At 39.9% G+C, this 24,004-nt stretch overlaps 3 protein-coding genes across 3 annotated transcripts; all 3 read right to left on the minus strand.

Annotated features, from left to right (window-relative positions):
* Positions 1–1,386, minus strand: LOC115683279 (BRASSINOSTEROID INSENSITIVE 1-associated receptor kinase 1-like). The gene has a single exon (XM_056315649.1). It carries the CDS (start codon positions 1,201–1,203, stop codon positions 157–159), a length of 1,047 nt encoding a protein of 348 aa, XP_056171624.1. The 5' UTR covers positions 1,204–1,386; the 3' UTR covers positions 1–156.
* Positions 1,387–13,837: 12,451 nt separating this feature from the next.
* On the minus strand, positions 13,838–15,333 carry LOC130134593 (BRASSINOSTEROID INSENSITIVE 1-associated receptor kinase 1-like). The gene has a single exon (XM_056315051.1). It carries the CDS (start codon positions 15,137–15,139, stop codon positions 14,066–14,068), a length of 1,074 nt encoding a protein of 357 aa, XP_056171026.1. The 5' UTR covers positions 15,140–15,333; the 3' UTR covers positions 13,838–14,065.
* Positions 15,334–21,422: 6,089 nt separating this feature from the next.
* LOC115683278 (BRASSINOSTEROID INSENSITIVE 1-associated receptor kinase 1-like) lies at positions 21,423–22,911 on the minus strand. The gene has a single exon (XM_030607750.2). The coding sequence runs from the start codon at positions 22,659–22,661 to the stop codon at positions 21,507–21,509; it is 1,155 nt and encodes a 384-aa protein (XP_030463610.1). The 5' UTR covers positions 22,662–22,911; the 3' UTR covers positions 21,423–21,506.
* Positions 22,912–24,004: the final 1,093 nt, after the last annotated feature.

The raw sequence follows: 24,004 nt of genomic DNA on the forward strand, positions 1-24,004 counted from the left end.
AAGAGGTGCTATATGTCTTTAAAAAAAATCGGAGGAAAGTATCACAGGAAGATCATACAGATGAAAGTGAAATATAGAGTTTAGGAAGAAAAACACAGAGGCTAAACTTGTTATTGAAGGTAAAAGAAAGGTGATGATGTAGCATTGACATGCCAATCATGGAGCAATCCCCAGAGGAGAAGGGGAAGGAGGGCAAGAGTAGTTCGGAGCCGAATCACACTCGCTTTGACTCAAACTACTGCTTGTACTAGGGTCCCGCTGAAGAAACTGAGTTTCGAGCATTCGAACTACTTCAGACATCTCTGGTCGAACTGATGCATCCCTTTGTGCGCACAATAATGCCAATCGGACTAATCGCTCTGCTTCTTCTTCCACGTAATTCCCCTGCAGATTGGGATCAATCACCCTTCCCAACTGGTCTTCATTCATATGTTTTCTAGTCCAATTCTCCAAGCAGAAAAAATTGCCATTGCCATCGTCAAGGTAAATCAACTGTCCCGAGATGAGCTCGAGAAGCATTTTCCCGTATGCAAAGACATCATTCTTCGGTGTGCACTTTCCTGTGTTGATGTACTCGGGGGCCGTAAACCCAGTTGTGCCCTGGATATAAACATCTTCCTCTACATTTTTCTCATGCTTGATAAAGGCAAGCGAAAATCCTCCTATCACAGCCTCAAAATGCACATTCAGCAGTATACTTGACGCGCGGATGTTGCGATGCATGATCTTGATGTTACCTTGATTGTGAAGGTGGGCAAGCCCCCTCGCTGCTCCCAAGGCTATTTGCTTGCGAGTAGTCCAATCGAGTGGTCTGGCAAACCGATCCGGTCTCTCTCTAAGATTGTAAGATAGGGTTTTGTTGATCATGAAGGGATAGACCAGTAAGAGCTCTTTCTTGGTCCTGCAAAAGCCCATCAGGCATAGCACATTTGGGTGTGTCGAAACCGTGCTTCCCACTTGCACTTCTGCTTCAAAATCCTGCTCGCTCTGCCGATTGTCAAAGCTTGATCTCTTTACTGCCACTAGCGAACCATTGGCCAAGCGCCCCCTGTAAACCTTGCCATATAAATCATACCTTATGAAGTTGTTGCTGCTAAAGTTGTCTGTAGCGACTCGGAGCTCCTTTAGAGAGAAGCTTTTAGGACGTGTTGGATCACCTTCAACGGACTCGGTGGAACTGAAGGATCGGAGATTGAACACCATCTTTAAGCGGGAGAAAAATAGATCCTTCACAAATACAGATGGGTCGTATAAGCTTGATGGTTTTTCTCGATTGGTAGTGATTGGTTTGGGAATACCTTCTGCAATTCCAAAGAGACTTGCTTGTATCCACAGTTTTTGTTGTAACTCCAGTTGGGACTGTGTTGTGCCCGTCTCACCCACGGCTGCTTTTGGTCGGTGTGGATGAATGAAATGGTTAGGAAAAGTCATCTCACTCCAAAGCCTTCCTGGAAGCTGCTTCGTGGAAAGAGAGCGGGAGAGAGAGGTTTCACTGCCTCGAAGCTGCCAAATTTGACAAAAAGTGCATCTCATATAAGCAAATTTTGCATAATTTAAATGTGAAGAGCACTAGTCCTTTTTCTTTACTATATGGGCTGTACATCACATGGAAAAGCTCTTAACTTTTGCCTACCCTTGAAGATCATACTTCTAATTACTCGTATTTGGTACACGTGCATTATACGTCAATTGATCATATTGCAATTCCAATGGAAAATTTTCCATACTAGTGGAAATACTAGTACTAAATTTTAGATCGCTATTCTTTTATCTATTTTCCATTTTTAATAGATAATCCTTGGAAATAAGAAACAAATACATTAACAATAAGTAGAAATCTTTACTATGAATTAGTAAAGACATAAAACTTATAGTCAATCTATACAACAAATAAATGAAAATTGGGATATTTTTTTTCTTTAGATCTTTCTGAAGTTAGTGTAGACTAAATATTGGAAGAGACAAAAGTACTTGATATGAGTTCATCTTCCTTGGAAACTCCCTGCACAACTCTTCTAGGCTTAAACTATTCTTCTAGCTCACACCCCAACTCCTACAAGCATAGGAGAAATGACACAGCCATCCTCCAGTAAGAATGCAGCCTCAAATGACGTAACTATGTGATAAACAGTAATTTGTTCAAGTGGTTTTACTTTTAAAAAAATCACTTTTGAAGTACGAAAAATCTTAAATGTCACTGACTCAAAAGACGGTCGAAGACAAGAGAAAACCATCACAAAAAACAGAAATTCGGAACTAGGTAGCAACATGCGCAAAACTTTAAACATTTATTCCGACCAAACCGTATCTCAAAATCGATTTATGTAAAATCCACATGTCCACAAGACTCTTAACTATCATTTCCACTTAATTTCATAGCTTAATAGCTCCTACATTGATGTGGGAGCATCCAACTTAACTCCTTCAACAAATTTGGCATCGTCGATGTCCATTCAAGTAAAGGTAGATAACTTGCTTCGGTGGATGATCAACAAAGAGATTAACGATTGAGTTACCAATTAGAGTTATCGGTATACCAAGTTACCGATTAAAGTTATCGGTACACCAGAATACTTGCCGATTTCGAAGCTAATTAACAACATATCGATGGGAGGTTATTCCAAGCGATTTCCTATGTATCCTCTGGACCAAGATGGTGGACGAATTTTGGAAGATAAATCGAAGGCCTGAAGAGTCAAGATTACAGGTCTCGATGTATTTTGTGACATCCTTGATTCGGAACCTAATTCGGCAAGTGAAGTGGCTTAAACTGTCAATGCTCTAATAGCAGGATTAGACCATGAGTCGATTCACGAATTGTTCATGAGTCAACTATTCGATTAGGAAAGGCAATTGAGGGTTGGACAATGCAATCGACTAGAGTACTCGACCATGGAAATAGCTCGACCATAAGGATCGATGCGGGATGACATTATGACGTCACGGGTCAAGCAGTGAAAGGTTAGGAATCGATTCGGCGAAAGTATACATAGTCATATTGCGGGTGATTCCGCATGATCATTATACTAAACCCGAACGATCTTAAGTCAATTTTACCAGATCACGTGCCCCGGGTAAATAAGTCAATTTCACACGATTACATGACAACCGAGAATGATCCATGGATTAACGAGAGTCGAATATTGATTGATTGACGAATCAACCATAAGTCACGCTAGCGACACCCCAAGAGGCCACCTAACTCGAATAGGCCGTATTAGAGACACTTCCCGTTGAAGTTTTGCCACAAGCCTTGATCCGATTATAGGTTTTCGATTAAGGATTGTTCCGAGACTTTATGGTCCGAGTTAGTGGGGGTAAAACTCGGGAATAGTTTTGGGCCCCGAAATTTTGGACAAAGGAACTAGTGGGTCGAGAATGGAAGCCCACAAGGGAGTGGGCCGAGAAAAAAAAGCCCAATGGGCCTCACGCCCAAGACCAAAGCCCAAGGAAAGCCCATTAAGCTTTTCAAGCCCATTCCTCTTCCAATTGGGCCCATTCAAGCCCGAGCCCAAGTTTGCTGGCCCGAGCCCACGTGAATAGTAACCGTGAATAGTATCAATGGTGAATTTACCATTTTACCCTTCTAGCATTTATAACTAAGAAACAAAAGAAAATGATGAAGAAGACTTTGGGGGTTTGGCATTTATGTTGGGGAAATGATGATGAAGACTTTGGGAGTGGATAAAATCTCCCAATAACTCTCATTCTCTCTCTCTTCTCACGTTGGACCTCCCTCTCTAGAGGTGGCCACGGTTCGGAACCGGCGGTTCCGGTTCGTGGCCAAGTGTGAACCGGTTCCCGGCCGGTTCCGATTTTTTTTTTTCTGTTTTTTTTCTTTTCCTTTTCCTTTTCTTTTTTTTTTCTTCCTCCGCGGCCGGCCATAGCCGGGGCCGGCGCGGAGGTCGCCGGCCTCGGGCGAGGCGGCCCTCGCCGGCGTCCGGGCGAGGACAGCCTCGCCTAGCCCAGGCGAGGGCCGGCCTCGCCCGACGCCGGCGAGGTTGAGCCTCGCCGGTTGCAGGCGAGGCCGAGCCTTGCCGGCGCCGGGCGAGGCCCGGCCTCGCCCTGCAGTGGAGGGCCGGCCTCGCCCGGACGCCGGCAAGGTCGAGCCTCGCCACTGCGTGCGAGGCCGAGCCTCGCCGACGCGGGCGAGGCCGAGCCTCGCCCGGCATCGGGCGAGGCCGGCTCGCCGGCCCCAGCGAGGGCCGCCTCGTCCGACGCCGACGAGGGCCCCTCGCCCGACGCCGGCGACTCCGCGCCGGGCCCCGCCATGGTTTCGGCCGCATAGGCCATCATGCTGCGCCGCGGCAAAGATGGCTCCGCAATGCGGTCAGGCTTGAAGCCCGCCCGCAGCCTTTTTTTTTTTTTTTTTTTTTTTTCGCGAACTAGGCCCGAACCGCGGTTCCGGGCCGGTTCAATTTTTCCCTGAACCGGAACCGGGCCCGTATGCCACGGGCCGGTTCCGGTTCCGAACCGCGGGCCCGTTCAACTGGCCGGGCCCGGGTTTGACCGGTCCGGTTCCGGGCCAAAACCGGCCCGTGGCCACCTCTATCCCTCTCTCCTTTTTCCTCTTCCACGGCAACTTCCCCTTTTCTCTTTTTTTTTGTTGTTCCTTCGGCTGAGCAAACAGAACAGCCCCATTGCTGTTGTGTTGCTGCTGTGTTGCTGCCGTGGAGCAACCAAGAGCCACGCCGTGGCTGCCCGCCACCATGAACCACCCGTCCAAGCCATTTTCGCCGTTCAACCGAGCCTCGCCGAGGCAAAACAGCCGCCCCAAAGCTGCTGTCCAGCCGAGACCCAGTCGTCGTCATCTTTCCGTGTCGATTCCGGACCGTACAAAGCGTAGCCCTCGCCGCCGCCGACGCACCGGTGTCTCCGGAATTTTAAACGGGTGAGTTATCGCCCTAATCCCTTGCTTAGTATGTTAAACTTGATTAGAGCGGATTAGTTTAAGTCAATTATGTTTAGTGTTAATTAATTAGGAATCAGTTGTTAAGCTATTAGAATATTATATTAATTTTCGGAATTAAAAATATTATTATTTTATTAATATTTTTGTGGAAATTCCGAAATTAAATTGTGTTTATTTTAGGCTTAAATTGTGATGCCTAAGCTAGAATTTGCCTTATATATTGGTTTGTATGCCAAATTGAATTGTTTGGTTATGGTGAAATATAAAATTACGGGTATTTAATTAATAAACCCTGAGGTGTCGGGTTTATTTGTTAAGTTTTATGTGAGAAATATGTTGTGGATTCTTGAATATAGAAGCATGCCAAGTTTGGGAATTTATTGATATGTGCATAATCACGTGTGAATATTTTAGTATATTTTTATGTGTGAAAGTTAGATATTTCAACGTACTAGCACGGATTATGTTTGCATCGGCTATTGAAAATTATAATGATGGAACCTGAGTGTTGCTATGTGTGCATGATCACCTAAAGGTTCCTTTCATGCCCGGTTATATCGGAAAACCGTATACCGGATGACCGCCAACCTAGGGTTTGGCCGTGGCCCTAACGGGTGTCCCCAATTTGGTAATTGGAAGCCGTCGCTGGTAGCAGGGGAGACGTAGTCATTCGCGAATCGGATTCGGAATGAACCCATTTATGGGATATGCCGTCATTGTGGTCGGGTGAGACGATGCCGTGACCGATGGGGCGGAATGATGCCCAGATATATCGGAAGACTGCCAACCTGAGGCGAATATCGCGGGTTGTGCCGTAGCCCCTGGTGTGGCTGTAGTAATTGGAATACGCGTGAAAGATTGTGGTGGCATTGCGCTTGATTATGAGATGAAATTGCTAGGCACAGTATGGGATGGGCCGAAGCGGTTTCACCTTGTAATCGGGACACGTGTGGATACATTGTGCATGGGAAAGTTGTTGCGCATTCTGATTACATTATATGCTTGTTGCATTATGATTGTATATGATGGTTTATAACGTGCAGGGCGTGTGTGCCAAGGTAAGGTAAGAATGTCTGCAATTGTTTAATGGCACGTATGTTTATGTTGGGCTGGGTAGCCTGCTCGTGTGAATAGTTAGGGCAAAGCAGGGGTTGCTTTGCTATTGATCTGTCATCGATAGATTGCTGCATGTTTTAGGTGCATCCGATATTAGTTGACCTCCTAGTCAAGGCTTAGGTCGTTAACTTACTGAGATTTTATCTCATTCGTTGTTGTTAACCATCTTTTCAGGTGCTCAGATATGAGTACGCGTTGCGTTCCTTGTGATATGGTTATGTCAAGGGGGAAATACCTGTTGAGGTTGTCCTCGTAGATAAAGGAGCTAGGTTAACCCCCTATCCGTTGTTGTTGTAATCGGGAAGGTCGGCGTGGTGGATTGGTAATATATTAATCCCCGATGTACTACTGATGATGTGTATATATATGTTGTATGTTTTCCTGTCTATCCCCGTTGTTGTATGGAGATATACGCTTCCGCATGTGCTTGATCTAAAGTGAAAATGGATGGGTCGACGTTGCGTCCTGGGATGTCGTAATTTCACGATCAAGGAAGGATGTTCGCGCGCTCGAGGGTTCGGGGCGTGACATATTTATTGCACTTTCTAGTTCCTATGTGTTATTAATGCATTTCTGAGTTCCTAGGTCTTTGTGAGTCTTAATCGTTGTGTAAGTCGCAAGAGTCAAAGTTCTAAGTTCCTAAGACTTTAATTACTTTCTAGCTTCTAGGTCTTTCATGTTTGGTTATTTCCTATGTCTAAGTCCCTCTATAAAAGGAGGAGAGTTTTCTATTGTAAGACGAGACCAAACTTTGTTGAATATATGAGATTTTCCTCTGTGTGAACATCTTTAGAGAGTAGATAACTCATATAACGGTTTCTTTATCCTTGGAAAATAGATTACTCCTCGGTGGTGAGCTAAAAAGTGTTTTATCCTCAACTGGTGGTTTTTCTTTAGGCCTTAGTGGTGAGCTTCTCCTATCCCAAAGTTCTTTAATCTTGGCAGGTGGCTTGTCCTTTAAGCCTTGGTGGTGAACTTTGTCGATCTCGATCGTCATTCTCGGTTGGTGGCGCGTCCTTTATGCCTTGTTGACGATTGTATTCTATCCTTCAATTCCTTTTTACCCTCCGATAGCCATCCCACACACACACCGATCCATACACATAACCTTGAAAACCCCAATTCCCGGAATCACTCACCCATGCACACATCATAAATTGGATCCAAAAAATCAAAATTCACACGGATCCGAATTTATGACATATCCAAAAATTCCTCTGACTAGATGAACAGAGGGCTTGAATTCTTACCATGCATTGTGAAACGGAGTTAATCCAATTTGTCAAGATGTCCAAAGCATGTATGCGTGAATTCCCCTTTCTCTTCTTTCTTTCGTTATTACAATGACAATGTGTAGTATTGTTGCGTAAACCCAAAGTCGAATTAATGTTTCATAGTCATATAACAAGCATTCCTACTTTGAGCCACAACCTGCGATCGGGAGATCCTAGAAATTGTAGTGAATTTAGAAACTCCACGGGATATAGTATATGTTGACCATGAACATTGGAAAAGGCCTTACAAATGGAATCTGAGCTTAATATAACACATCTTCACATGGAAGGGGATCCATTATGTATGGATCTACTTCATCCACTGTCTTATTCCTTGGAGTAAGAATATCTCTTTCCTTCAAGTAGTTAGAATCAAAAAACTTCCTTTCAAGATCGGGGGTATGTAGATCTGACTATTGCTTCAAGAGGGTTGCCACCACGTGAAGGAGTTGGGATTATTTCATCCATTTTCTTCTACTGTTGTCTACCCCGTGCACTGTGTAAGCAATAATGTAAGTATAAGTGGCCAATGAGAAAGGGGAACTGCTTTCTTTTAAGTATTGTGCATATGGTAACATTTCTGATCCCGGAAACAATTTCTATTCAAAAATAGTTTTTTCTATCTCTATTCCATAGACGAGTTTCTGAGCAAAAGAGAGCGTTTGGTAACTGTATAAAATTTCTATTCCCAGAATAAAAAAAGAGCATAAATGCATTTGGTACAATCTTAAAAATTTCTATTCCCAATTTTTTTTTCATTTAATTATAAAAATATCAGTGAAGAATTAACAATTCATATTTGGATAAAACTAGACTAGAAATAGAATCAAAATATATTATGATATAGAATTGGATGACCTTAATATAATTATAAAGAAAATTACACCTTATAGACAAAGCAAATACAGGGTGGTGGTCGAGGAAATTGGGGTTTAGGGTTTAGAATTTATGGTTTAGGTTTTTAGGGTTTTGTGTTTAGGGTTTGGGGTTTGAGGTTTTGAGGTTTGGGGTTTGGGGTTTTGGGGTTTCGGGTATTAGGTTTTAGGGTTTCGGGTTTTAGGATTTCGGGTTTGGGGTTTAGAGTTTTAGGATATAGGGTTTCGATTTTTGGTTTTGGGCTAGGGTTTTGGGTTTTAGGGTTTTGGGGTTTGGGATTTAGGATTTTGGGTTTGGGGTTTGGGTCTTTGGGTTTTAGGGTTTGGATCTTGGGGTTTTTGGTATTAGGTTTTAGGGTTTTAGGATTTTGGGTTTTAGGGTTTGGGTTTTGGGGTTTAGAGTTTTAGGATTTTGGGTTTGGAGGTTTGGGTTTTGGGGTTTAAGGTTTGGGTTTGGGGTTTAGGGTTTTAAGGTTTGGGTTTTGGGGTTGGGGGTTTTGGTTTTAGGATTTCTGGTTTTGGGGTTTGGGTTTTAGAGTTTCGAGTTTTGGGATTTAATGGTATATGAAATTGTTTCTCTAAATTGACATTGTTTCTCTTTTTGTTTCTGGGAACAGAAAAGTAGATTTTTTTTACTTCTTGTTTCTGTTCCAAATCTTTTCCCTAGCCACTTTTCTATTCCAGGAAATAGAAAAATTTAATTGACATACACAAACGGATTTCTATTCTTTTTATGTTCCAGGGAACAAAAGAACAAAAAAACAAAAAAATAGAAATGTTACCAAACGTGCCCTAAGTGGCCAATGAGACTTAGTGGGTGACGTAACTATGCAAGGAATGAGCACTTTGACTACTAAATTAGAACCCGTAATGATTTAGGGTTAAACTACCCTTCTAGCTCACACCCAACTCCTATAAGAATAGGGGAAATGACACGACAATCCTCATATCTGAATGATGCAGACTCAAACATAACCAATCTTAACTGTTTATCAAATATATATCTCAATTTATATACCTGATAAGCAGTAATTTAGTTACAAGATTAGAGTTCTATAATCATTAATATATACTTTCCCAAACTAGCAAACTAAATCTCAAAAAGTATCATTTCAGATATATATCCAACCATCTTAACTCATACCCAAGATTTTCAAAAGGGAAAATGACACAAACAGTCTATGAACTTTGGCCCAATGTGCAATGTGGTCCCTGAATTTTTAATTTATTCAATATAGTCCCTGTATTTTAACCCAATGTGCAATGTGGTCAATGAACTTTTAATTTGTTCAATGTCATCCTTGAACTTTTGGTATATATTTAATTTAGTCCATAAACTATATGAAAATATTCAATGTAGTCTTTTCATTAATTCAAGCTCAGGGACTACATCGAACACTTTCATAGAGTTCAGGGACTACATTAAACATATACCAAAAGTTCAAAGACCACATTGAACAAATTAAAAGTTAAGGGATCACATTGAACATTAAACTAAAGTTCAGGCACTAAATTGAACAAATTATAGGTTTATGGATCAAATTGCACATTTAACTAGAATTCAAGGACTATTTGTGTCATTATCCCTTTTTCAAAATGATCCAAGTACTTTTTAATAGTGTTTACTACGACACGTGCTGTGGTGTCCAACTTGACGTTCTAGTGACTAAATTAAGGGAAGGGCTAACGGTGGACATTTTTAAAAAGTGTATGGACCATTTTGAACCAAATAAAGTAGAGGAATAATTTCAGATAAAAGTATATGGACCACTGATAACATTATTCCTATGTATCTACCACTTAGTAACAGTCACCACTACAAAAAAACTGGAATTTTGCCACGAAAATTTGCGACAAAAAAATTTTCGTTGCAAATTTGCGACAAATTTTCCAACGAAAAGTAAAATTCGTTGGAAATTTCCAACGAAAAATTTTTCGTCGCAAAATTCGTTGGAAATTTCCAACGAAACAATTTTCGTCGCAAAGTTCGTTGGAAATTTCCAACGAAAAAATTTTCGTCGCAAAGTTTGTTGGAAATTTCCAACGAAAAAAAATTCGTTGGAAATTTTCAACAAATTTTGCGATGAATTCAAAAAAACCCGGCATTGTTCGGCATTTTTTATATTCGTTGGAAAATTCGTTGGAAATTTCCAACGAATTTTCCAACGAATTTCCATTTTCCGGGCCATTATTTCAGTGTTTACAATTTTCGTTGGAAAATTCGTTGGAAATTTCCAACGAATTTTTTTTTTTTGGAAAATTCGTTGGAAATTTCCAACGAATTTTCCAACGAATTCCAAAAAAAACCCGGTACTGTTCGGTATTTTTTATATTCGTTGGAAAATTCGTTGAAAATTTCCAACGAATTTTCCAACGAATTTCAATTTTCCGGGCAATTACTTCAGTGTGTATAATTTTCGTTCGAAAATTCGTTGGAAATTTCCAACGAATTTCCAACGAATTTCAATTTTCCGGGCAATTATTTTAGTGTGTACAATTTTCGTTGCAAAATTCGTGGGAAATTTCCCACGAATTTTGCAACGAAAATCCCACGAATTTTGCAACGAAAACCCTACGATCAAAAAAAATTTTTGACCAAAAAAAATTCTTTTTCGATGGAAAAAAATTTCCACGATTTTTAACTCGACCAAAAAAATTTGTAATTTCAACTAAAAAATTCGTCGGAAAAAAATTCGTTTCCAACGAATTTAGCCACGAGTTTTCCAACGAATTTTCCAACGAAAAAAAATTTATCGCAAATTTCCAACGAAAATTGAAATTTTTCGTTGGAAAAATTTCCGACGACTTATTACCAACGAATTTTTTTCGTTGGAAAATTCGTTGAAATTCGTTTTCCAACGAATTTTTCCAAATTTTTCGTTGGAAATTTCGTCGGAAAAAACATGGTTTTTTGTAGTGCACTACATTTGCGATCAAAAGGTCATTCAGAATGCCACTACAATGTCATCAAAATACAGGGTGTTAGAGTAATATATGTCGATATATATAGACAGAGATAGCATAATCGGCCACAAGCAATTAAAAAGAGGTTAGAGGGGAAATATTTGACTCCTAACCGGATCGTGATCAAGAAGAATTTAACGTCAAAGTGATTAAGTAGACAATAGATGGACGATTCCTTTCTTCAAAACTCAAGCGCGTACTAAAAATGTCACTGTCTCATGGCATGTGGTATTGGGATGAACTTTATCCCCATGAAGTGGTGAAAATTATCAGCAAACAGATCTCCACAGTTACAAGAAGACCGTGAAAAAGGGAAAATTACCCAATTAGTCCTAATTGGGTAAACCTATTATACGGCTAATAATCCAGTCTTAAACTTTCAATTTTATCAATTTAACCATAAACTTTTGCGCAAAATTCCAATATAACCCTTCCGGCCAATTTTCACCAGAAATCGCTGACGTAGCAATTCAGTCATCGCGGCTATTCTACGTGGCACATTGCCTCATCTACAATTATCTCAATACCACATGCTGGAACATATATCACCAATATTGTAACGCCCAATCCGATGAGGCCGAGGAGTGGTTGCCGGGGCTAGAAGGTCGGCCTGGACAAGAAGCAGCTCCTAACAGGCTTCTTCGATGGCGAAGGAGACAGGAATGACCCGAACTATATACCAAATAGGAAGAGAGCAATCCTGGAGTATATATGTGAAAACTAAAATTAACTCTCGGAGGCTTCTTTTGACGTAACCTCCAAAGTTGAAGCAAACTCCAAAGTTAAGGCTCGGTATGGGACGGGCTAAAGCAGCCAATGCCTCGAGTCAATTAAATCTAGGGCATCACAAATATAATTGACATTTCATTTTCTGAATGTTTGCATAGAACAGCAACATGAAGTTTAAAAAAAATTCAGTACTTTGTCCAGTTTTCAAAAGGAGCCACGAAATAATATATTTTCTATATACGTGCCATGCCACAATATGACTCTTTCTCGATAAATCTAATCATGCAATTTTTGCAAAACGAAGAAGTGGTAAAAATCACTCATCTAGTTTGAGTGCTAAATAAACCACACATGCAAACCAACTATTTCCTTGGACCCTAACACAATTTACGTACCTTATTAGATGTTGCACTCTCTAGATATGGTGGCTAAATTCGCTGGGGCCGAAAAGCCCGTTTGGTAAAAAATTACAAAAATGCCTTTCAAGAGGCGGATTTCGGGTCTATGGCCCATATACGCACCCCAATCGCCTAAAAGTTACTTAATGCCGTATATCATCAGAACTACTCAATTTTGTAAAAATACAGTATTTTTCTGCATAGCAAATAATAGTTATATTTTTCAAAATATCGATCATGCTAGTCTGTTTTCTTCAATAATCGTATTGGATCTTTCAAAGACTTCGAATTACTAGCCATATTTATTTGAACAGACCAGATCAATGATAGAATTTTTGAATATCTAGAAAACCATTTCCCACAATTTCCACAAGTTTGTAACTTCTGGAAAATAACAGAAGATTCAAATGTTTTTGAAAATTATTAAAATCGCAGATTGTATATTTTTCTGTGCTGGTTCCAATGGTGTAAATGGCATTGTGTTCTGATGTCAGGATGGATTGTGCAAGCTGTCGGAAGCGGCTGCGTGCGCGAACTACAACTCCGTGTTGCTAAAGAGATGGAAATATTACGTCTTTTGAAATGTTTAATTTCCTTGAGGACAACCGAAAAAAACAAAGAGGGCTATGTATCAAATTTAAAGAGGAGACTTTCTATTCAGACATGGAATCCGCTCTGCAATAGGAGATCCTTCGGCTCGAGCCTCTGCGCACTCAGGAATGCAAGGAGGAAGGTGCTTCCCTTGTATTCCCTAGTTTTACTAGTCCCACAGACACAAATTTCAAAATGCAGGCAGAGGATGAGAGTGACAACAACTTGGAATTCCATTATTTAAGAAGTAAAGCATAATTACACGATGCTACCTTTGTTGATGGATAACATCCTGAAAAGTAGAGGTAAAAGCACCGTCTGCCACGAAGTGTCTTCAACCTCAGTGCGCATGCACGTCTAAATGCTACTCAATTATACGGGATGAATTAACATTGGAGGGAAACAGTTTGTTGAAATGTACTTCCATATAACATAACCATGCAACGCATGGGCGGCAAACTAGTGAATTAAGGAACAGCGAAAGACAATCGAACAGTTGGAGATTGCAGATGGCCCTGTACGACCAAGATGATTTGTTCAGACTCTACTCCATTTTCAAATTTAGTAGTATGGTTTGTATTGGGTGCGTATGAATTGAGATGCCTCAGCTCTAGAATTTGAGACCTAATTCAATGGTTAAGATGCATAGGCAGCTGAGGTATGTGAATGTCCTTCCTTCCAAACGCTTTGTTACTTTGATGATGGCATCCAATTTCTCTAGGAATATAGGATTTATATCAAATAGACATTCCTCACAAGTTTTTTTTTCCATTTCACAATAAGTGTGATAGATTCAAAGGCAGCACTTTGATCAACTCTTTCAGTTGCTTTCAATTCCTTGAAAATGTTAGAAGAGAGTGGTCGTTACTGATTAATGCTAAGACAAATGGTTTAGAAACTCAATGCCGCTATTCTGGTGTTTTTGAACAACTTAGAGCCAAGACTTCATTTCGCACTACTACAAATACGAAGATCATGGAAGGTAAAGCACGTACTATATGTCGCAGAACAAAGATCATACAAACAAAATGGCAATAATATAGGAAAAGGAAAACCCAAAAGCTGAGCTTGCAGAAGACAATGGTGATCAAGATTTAGCATATCTCCAACGAGAGAGAAGGACAAGGAGGGAAGAAGTAGTCACCACTTCTGACAAGCTCAGCTTCCACTCCAATTGCTCCTGTTGCTAGGATCCTGCCCAAGCATTTAGTTTTCGATCATTGTAACCACATCCGACATCTTGGGTCGGACAGATGGATCGCCATCTGCGCACAACAATGCCAGTCGGACTAGCTGCTCTGCTTCTTCTTCCACATAGTTCCCCCGCAAATTGGGATCCATCACCCTTCCCAACTCGTTCTTGTTTATAAAATCACCAAGCCATTCCTCCAAACTGAGAATTTCTTTATACGCCAACACATGAAGTTCTATAATTGGCCGTCCCGAGATGAGCTCGAGAAGCATCCTCCCGTATGAGAAGACATCATTCTTCAGTGTGCACTTATCTGTGTGGAAGCACTCAGGGGCAGTAAAAAAAGAGCTGCCGCATCGGGGGGTCTTGACATAAACGTCTTCATAGCGATGATAGGATTGAGAATCGGAGCCAGAATCAGCTGAATTTTCTTCTACTGGTGATGAGATTGAGACTCCCGTGCCCCGCCTTGGCATGCGCGTGGGCCACTCAATAGTCCCTTTCTCTACATTTCTCTCATGCATGATCATGGCAATCGAAAATCCTCCTATCACGGCTTCAAAATGCACGTTCAGCAGTATATTACACGAGCAGATGTCGCGATGCATGATCTTGATGTTACCTTGATTGTGAAGGTGTGCAAGCCCCCTCGCTGCTCCCAAGGCTATTTGCTTGCGAGTAGTCCAATCGAGAGGTCGGGCAAACCGATCCGGTCTCTCTCTAAGATTGTAAGATAGGCTATTGTTGATCATCAAGGGATACACAAGTAAGTGCTCTTTCTTGGTCCTGCAAAAGCCCCTCAGACGTAGCACATTTGGGTGCGTTGAAACCGTGCTTCCCACTTGCATTTCTGCTTCGAAAATTTTTTCCTTCCATTGATCAACACACCACACTCTCTTTACTGTCACGAGCGAACCATCGGCCAAGCGCCCCCTGTAAACCTTGTCGTGCCAATCGAACATTACGAAGTTGTTGCGACTAAAGTTGTGTGTCGCAACTCGGAGCTCCTTTAGAGAGAAGCTTTTAGGAGGTATTGGATCGTCTTCAACGGACTCGGTAAAACTGAAGGTTCGGAGATTGAACACCATCTTTAAGCGGGGAAAAGTAGATCCTTCTCAAGTACAAATGGATCGTGTTAGCTTGATGATTTTTCTCGATTGGTAGTGATTGGGTTGGGAATACCTTCTGCAATTCCAAAGAGACTTTGCTTGTACACGGAAGTGTTTATAACTCCGATTGGGATTGTGCCCTCTCACCCACGACTGCTTTTGGTCGGTGTGACAGAATGCAATGGTAAGGAAAAGTCGTTGGATTGTAGGCTGATGTCAAAGTGTGGGGCCATCTCACTCAAAGCCTTCCTGGGAGCAGCTTCGTGGAAAGGGAGAGCTAAAGAGGTTCTATTGCCTCGAATCTTCCAAATTTAACAAAATGTGCAACTCATATAAAGCAAATTTTCCATAATTTTCTAGTGTTCTTGGATTCCTACGCATTGAAAAATCCAAATGTGAAGAGCACTAGTCCTTTTTCTTTACTACATCGACTGTACATTACATGGAAAAGCTATTAACTTTTGCATATCCTTGAAAATCCATACTTCTGATTACTCGTATTTGGAACATGTGTGTTATATGTCTACTGATCATATTGCAATTTCAATGGAAACTTTTCTGTATCAGTGGAAATACTAGTATTAATTTTAGATCATTATTCTTTTCTCTATGTTCCATTTTTAATAGATAATCCTTGGAAACAAGAAACAAATGCATTAACAATAAGTATAAATCTTTACTATGAATTAGTAAAGACATAAAACTTATAGTTGATACAACAGATAAATGAAAATCGGGATTTTTTTTTTTCGTCGGATCTTTCTAGAGTTAGTGCTGACCAAATATTGGAAGAGACAAAAGTACTTGATATGATTTCAACTTTCTTGGAAACTCCCTGTGCAATTGCTCTTGGCGTATTGCAATTGTCATAATTGATTTCGTCAAATCTTGCTACTCAAAAACTAATAATGTAACCTAGAAAATTTGTGTCACTAATTTATCAGTGTACTAGCCTAGTAGCCCATGCTATGCACGGGATACATGTGGATTCCGTTCGGTGTTCGTTAAATAGAGTATAAAAATTCAAAGCCATAAATGTTACAAGAGTAAGGTACCAAAAGGAATATTTAGGTAAGTCTCCAAATATGTCTCGAGTTTAAGCTCATTATATGCATTCCGATCCGAATACAGATTGCAAAAAATACGGAAATTGTTTCTGTGTTGAAGTCACGATCAATGATGGGTAGTCAGTCTTGGACCTTGTATTTGGATAAAGGTTTGTTGAAGTACACAACAATTTCCGTATACGAATTAGAGTCTTTGCTCTCAAGCTGGAAGTTGGACTTTGACTTGATCAGCATGAGTCACAATAAGAGGAAAGAAAATATTCGTTTGCTCCAGTGCCACTATTCTTACTTAGAAAGTTCTCAAGGAAGACTGAGAGTGAGGACGTGTAGTTTTAGATGTAGGTTTTGATTCTCATGACCTGCAAGAAGTAATCTAAGAGTAAGTTGAGAGTTAGAGTAGGATAGATAAAAAAAAATCGGTCAAAAAATAAAAGAAATGAAAAAAGGGAAATTGTGGACTTTATTGAAAAGCGTGGATGGATAATGGATAGACAAAAAAAAAATCGGCCAAAAAATAAAAGAAATAAAACAAAAAAGGAAATTGTGGACTTTAATGAAAAGCGTGGATGGATAGAAACCAACCAGGAAAGTGTACTTTTGTGTACAACCTTTTCTTTCGGCGTTGGACTCTACTTCAAGAGTGAAGTTCGACCGTAGACCCCACGTATAAACGCAAGCTGCTCTTTTGCCGCAAGGTTGCAAGCCGTTGTTGATGAATACGTGAAGAGATTGAAGCGCCGATTTACACGAGTGCTTGAAGTGGGTTTTGTTCGTGAAATTACGTCAAGAATTCAAGTGTCGAAGTCAATTAAATTCTTATGATAAGAATTTGTATATAATTTCTTCGTGAGATTGAGAGATTATTTCGTAAGAAATTGTGATATTAAATACTGCGTGAGTTATTGGATATAATTGAGGCTTGGGAAAACATTGAGAGTGTTTGAGTGACTCGAGTGTGATTGTAATCTCCGTCGTATCGCTTGATCTATAGTGAAATTCGTTACTGCTCTCCCCGTGGACGTAGGTCTCTACGACCGAACCACGTAAATTTAGTGTCTAATTTATTTTCTTGTTCTATCTATTTTATTGTTCGATCGTTTGCTTTCGCAACAAATAGCTCTTGTAGGTTAACCTAAGGGAAGTTTGTCAAAAATTTCTTTGTACACAATATTTTTGGTATGTGCATCATCCCCCATCTTCATTTAACAAAAGAATCTCGTACCCATCTCTCGTTGTTGCTGTGGAAATTGCAACATAAAGTTGTCCAAGGCTAGAAACTGGCTTAGGGAGAAATAAGCTAACATAGCTTGAAGTTATTTTTAGCAATCCAAGGGGTGGGTCGGCTTTTTCGCACCTTGACTAGTTTATCTCCCCGAGCAATCTTAAGTTGGAACTTCTCCACATCGGCCTAAGGAAAGAACAAAATTCTCTTGGCAATTAAGCCAATAACTTGTTAGTCATGTTTGTTCAACTTTGTACCCATGCTTAGCTCGTAAATTAGGAGTGTATATTATCGAATACCAACTCGTCTTACGATTATAGCATCTCAACCCAAAATCCATGAATCTAAGGAAGTGATTGGCCATGTTTTATGTTGCGAAGTTAGCTACGGTCGAACAATAAAATAGACGAGCACAAGAAAATAAATCGGATATCAAATTTACGTGATTGATCGTAGACCTCGTAGCACTGATTGCATGAATGTAATTCACGAATTCCTCTGCACGTCTTCGCACATCAAGCACTCGCACACAAGCGGCGCTTCAAGACCTCTTTTTTGTCAATAATGGCATAACCCCAAAAAATCCCCACAAATATAATATATTTCATTACAAAAAAAATATTATATATTTCCACAGTGGATGATTAGTGGCCGAATTCAACAGGAAAGTGAAATCCGTGTGAATACGGTCAACTTAAAGCCCTAGTTTGACCGAATCCTGTTTTTTTTTTTTTTTGGTCAACTACCGAATCCTGTTGAACTTTCTTACTTTGTTGTTTTCTTGCCGACTAGTCACTCAAGTACACTATAAATGTTTCCCCAAGCCCCAAATACATCCCAAATTTATCTCGAGTCGGGTTTCGTTTACGGGCTCAAACTAGAGACATGTTTTAACATTTTATCAAATGAAGGAAGAAACTTTTAACCAAAATGAAGATAAATTAACAAAGTCCATCGTATTATGAATTCAGCAAAAATTAGATTCATAAATTCCAACTTAATAATCTTTACTCAAGTAGTCTAAAGTAAAGTGCCATGCAAACTTGAATCGCTCTCCCATGTATTCGATTAAACTCCTTATGTTTGGACCTGAAACGATATTAAAAGAGAATGAGCAAAACCATGGTTAAGTAAGTGACAACCACCACTCCTATGACAGCGAGCAAAACATGATGCGGTTCTAAAAGTATGCTCCATACGTATCAACTTAATAAATTAGATTCATAAATTCCAACTTAGTAATCTTTACTCAAATAGTCTAAAGTAAAGTGTCATGCAAACTCGAATCGCTCTCCCATGTTTTCGATTAAACTCCTTATGTTTGGACCTGAAATGATAATAAAAGAGGATGAGCAAAACCATGGTTCAGTAAGTGACAACCACCACTCATTTGACAACGAACAAAACATGATGCGGTTTTGAAAGTATGCATCCATATGTATCAAGACCGTCGTATTCATCACACTTACCATGTAATATGTATAATGAATATATTTCAACAAATAATAGGATATGCTCCATATCATAAATTACAAAATACAGCATAGCTAGCATATGTCAAACTTTTTTTTTGGTCGAAAGCATGTGTCAAACTTATTCGATCGATAATGTCAAGAAAGTCTTGCGATTACGCTTTCACCAGGTAACAAGACCCAAAAACCATACTGGGTATGGTAAAGCCTCGACAATCACATCGGCTATGATTAAGCCCCGAAACAGAACCGATTCATGCACATATATACTATATCATGTCTCAGTACGTATGTCAACAATAAGTTTCAAATCGCTATCACAATACCACATATCAACACATATATCACCAATGTAAATGACATTTCATTTCTAGAATGTTTGCATAAGCATTCACATGAAGTTAAAAAGAAAATTAAGTACTATATCACAAAATGCTATACTTTTCTATACAACAAAATACGTACCATATTGATTTACGCCCCTTATTAGAAATTGCACTATTTAGAAGTAGGAATAATGACACAAACGGTATTTGAACTTTGATTCAATGTGCAATTTGGTCCTTGAACTTTTAATTTATTCAATATAATCCATGAACTTTAGGCTAATGTTCATGTGGTCCCTGAACTTTTATTTTATTTAATGTCATGCTTGAACTTTTGGTACATGTTCAATTCAATCATTGAACTATATGAAAATGTTCAATGTAGTCCATGAACTTGAATTAATGGAAAGGACTACATTTAACATTTTCATATAGTTCAGGTATTAAATTATCATGTACCAAAAGTTTAGGGATGACATTGAACAAATTAAAAGTTCATGGACCACATTGCACATTGGGTTAAAGTTCAGGGACTATATTGAATAAATTAAAAGTTCATGGACCAAATTCCACATTGAATCAAAGTTCAGGGACTGTTTGTGTCATTTTGCCTTAGAAGTAAAGGCCAAACACTCACTTGGGCCCAAAAGTCCATTCGGTACAAAACTATAAAATTGCCTTCCGAGACCTGAATTTTGGATCTATGGGCCCTATACACACCCGAATCGCCTATATAACATCCGAACCACTCAATTTTTGCACAAAAATATTTATTTTTCGGATAGCGAATAAATATTATATCTTTCCAAATATTGATTGTGCTAGTCTATTTTCTTCAAGAATTGTATTGAACCCCTCAAAGATAACGAATTAGACTTTCAAACTATCTATATTTATTTGAACATATCGTATCGATAATAGACTTTTGGATGTCTAGAAAACCACTTTCCATTATCTTCACATGTTTCATAACTTCTAGAAAATAACAGCATATTCAAATGTTTCTTAAAATTATGGAAGATTCTCAGATTGTGTCATTTTCTGTGCTGGTTCCAATAAGACGACATCACGATCCGATGTCTAGGTGGATCGTACGAGCCGTTGAAAGGGGCTACGAACGCATACTACAACTCTGCTTCACTAGAGAGATCGAAATATTACGTCTTCTGAAATGATCAGTTCCTCGAGGACAAGAAGGGCAATCTCAAATTCAAGGAGGAGACTTTTGATTCAGACATGGAATTGGTTCTGCAAGGGGAGATCCTTCGGCTTGAGCCATTGCGCACAAGAAACGGATTTGGCACAGGAATGCATGGAGGAAGGTGCTTCCCTTGTATTCCCTACTATTGGCCACCCCATGGCTGAGAAATTTCTTGGAAGCTTCATACATATGAGTTTCCTCGTAGCGAAGAAAGTCAAAACCAACTAGTCCAACCATATCCTCTTCTGAAGCAGAGATACAAATTTGAAATTGCTGGCAGAGGATGAGAGTGACGACGACTTGGAATTTCCTTAATTAGCAAGTAAAGCCTGTCTAGATGATGCTACCTTAGTTTCTGCCTCACATCCTGAAAGTTAGAGGGAAAAACAGTCTACCACAAAAAGTCTACAACCTCAGGGTGCATGCACATCTAAATGCTGCTCCATTTATACAGGATGAATAAACATTGTAAGGACACAGATTGTTGACCTGTACTTCCTTAAACAAAACCATAAAACGCATGGCCATCGGATTAAGGAACTGCAAAAGACAATCGAATAAGTGAAGATGTAGTAGTATGGGTTGTATTGGGTGCATAGATGCATTGAGATGTCTAACCTCTAAAATTTGAGACCTAATTCGAGGGTTGAGATGCATACTCAACTGAGTTATGTGAAAGTCCAACCTTCCAAATGCTTTGTAACTTTGATGGTGGCCACTAATCTAAGAAAACAGGATTTATAACACATAGGCATTCCTTCACAAGTTTCTTTTGCCTTTTCAAGTACGTGTGATAGATTAAAAGGCAACAATTTCAGTAACTCTTTCTGTTGCTTTCAATTCCTTTAAAATGTCAGAAGACAGTGGTCATTACCGACTAATGCTGGGACAGAGGGTTTAGAAACTCAATGTCGCCATTCGAATGTTCTTGAACAAAGACTTCGTTTCGTACTGTTACTAATACAAAAACGATGTAAGGTAAAGCATGTAATATATGTCACAAAACAAAGATCATACAAACAAAAGCTGAGCCTGTAGAAGACAACGGTGATCGAGATTTAGCATATCTCCAATGAGAGAGAAGGAGAAGGAGGTAAGGAATAGTAAGGAGTTGAATCATACTCGCTTCCACTCCAATTGCTCCTGCTGCTATGATCCCGCCCAAGCATTTGGCTTTCGATCATTGCAACCACTTCTGACATCTCGGGTCGGACAGATGGATCGCTGTCCGCACACAATAATGCTAGTCGGACTAGCTGCTCTGCTTCTTTTTCCACATACTTCCCGTGCAAATTGGGATCGATCACTCTTCCCAACTCGTTCTTGCCCATAAATCGACCAATCCATTGCTCCAAACTGAGATTTTTATTATACGCAGACACATCAAGTTTTAAATATGGCTGTCCAGAGATGAGCTCAAGAAGCATTTTCCCATAGGCGTGAACATCCTTCTTCGGAACGCGCTTCCCTGTGAGCCACCCCTCCGGGTCAATTAACTCAACACCGCTGGAGGCATTGGTGGTGTCAACATAGGAGTCTTTGTTGAGATGATGAGTTTGAGAAGAGGAATCAGAATCATGCGAATCTTTTCCTTGGGATGAGGATGAGACTCTCACAGGGGGGTTGAGAATAGGAAAAGTACTTCCCTTAAACCAAAAACCTCCTATCACGGCCTCAAATTGGGTATTCAGCAATATAGTTGAAGTGGAAATGTCGCGGTACACGATCTTAATGTTGCCTTGATCATGTAGGTGCGCAAGACCTCTTGCTGCTTCCAAGGCTATACGCTTCCGAGTCGTCCAATCGAGGGGTCGGATGGACCGATCCCGTCTATGTCTGAGATGATAAGCTAGGCTGCAGTTGATCATCGAGGGATAGACCAGTACAAGCTCTTTCTTGGTCCTGCAAAAGCCGATTGCGCATAGCACATTAGGGTGCGTCGAGCTTCCCAGTTGCACTTCTGCTTCAAACTGCTCTTCCCTCCATCGATCGACAAAGGTCGCTCTCTTTACTGCCACTACCGAACCATCAGCCAAACGCCCCCGGTAAAGCTTCCCGAATCTAGCTTCCGCCAAGAAGTTGTCGTGGCTAAAGTTGTCTGTGGCGACTCGGAGCTCCCTTAGGGAGAAGCTTTTGGGAGGTGTTGTTGGAGGAGGTGTTGGGTCACCTTGAACAGACTCAGTAAAACTGAAGGTTCGGAGATTGAACACCATCTTCTCAAATTCGTATAAGCTAGATGGTTTCTCTCGATAGATTGTGATTGCTTGTACACAAAGTTTTCATAACTCCAGTTCGGATTGTGCCCGTCTCTCCCACAACTGCTTTTGATTGGAGCGAATGAATGAAATGGAAGGAAAAGACATTGAATTGCAGGCTGAAGTCAAAGACCCAAAGACTTCCTGTGAGCAGCTGCTTCGTGGAGAGAGAGAGAGAGAGGTTTCATTGCCTCGAAGCTTCCAAATTTGACAGAACGTGCAGCTCATATAAAGCCAATTTTGCATAATTCCCCCAGTATACTTGCATTCCTACGCATTGAAAATCCAAATGTGAAGAGCACCAGTCCTTTTCCTTCACTTCATGGGCTGTACATTACATGGAAAAGCTCTTAAGTTTTGCGTATCCCTGACCCGTACTGCTAATTACTAGTATTTGGAACATGTGCTTTATATGTGGATTGGTCATATTGCAATTTTTATGGAAAATTCTCTATATCAGCGGAAATACTAGTATTAATTTTAGACCATTGTTCTGTTTCTATGTGTTCCATCTTGAATAGATAATCCTTGGAAACAAGAAACAAATGCATTAACAAGTAGAAATCTTTACTACGATATGGTAGAGACATAAAACTTATAGTCAATCGATACAACAAATAAATGAAAATCGGGATTTATTTTCGTTATATCTTTTCTAGAGTCAGTGTTGACCAAATATTGGAAGAGACAAAAGCACTTGATATGAGTTCATCTTCCTTGTAAACTCCCTCCACAACTGCTCTTGGTGTATTGCGATTATCATAACTAATTTTGTCAAATCTTGTGCCTTAAAAATTAATAATGTTCTTGTACATTCTTTAAAATATTTTGTGAAGGAACTTGGAAAGTTCATGTCACAAATTTATCAATGTACTAGCCAAGTAGCCCGTGCTACGCGCTCCCTCTACACGTGGATTCCATTCATTGTTCTTTAAATGGAAATTATTCAGAGCCAAGAATGATACAAAACTAAGGTACCAATGAGTGTGGCCCAAGAAAAAAATAGAGGTTATGAGTGCTTAGTTTGAGCTAAATGACGTAATTATGTGACAAGACCGATAATATTCACATTCAGTTACTCATTTGAGCTAAATCGAAGTAATTATAATTAGTCTAGAAAGTTTTAGCCATAATAAAGACAATATTTTTAATGACTTAATCAACTCTTAGACTGCGTTTGGTGGTTCGAATTTAAGTCCGGATAAAATATGAAAGAGAAAATTTCAATTAAAGGCTTGAAGTGAAACCATTTTCTCAAAAAAGGGTCCAAGTGAATCTTGTTTTAAATAAGGGCCTGAAAT

This window comes from Syzygium oleosum, unplaced genomic scaffold (assembly GCF_021117445.2).
Source record: "Syzygium oleosum isolate NSW1041296 unplaced genomic scaffold, Sole_v2.1 Sole_v2.10, whole genome shotgun sequence".
Classification (NCBI taxonomy): domain Eukaryota; kingdom Viridiplantae; phylum Streptophyta; class Magnoliopsida; order Myrtales; family Myrtaceae; genus Syzygium; species Syzygium oleosum.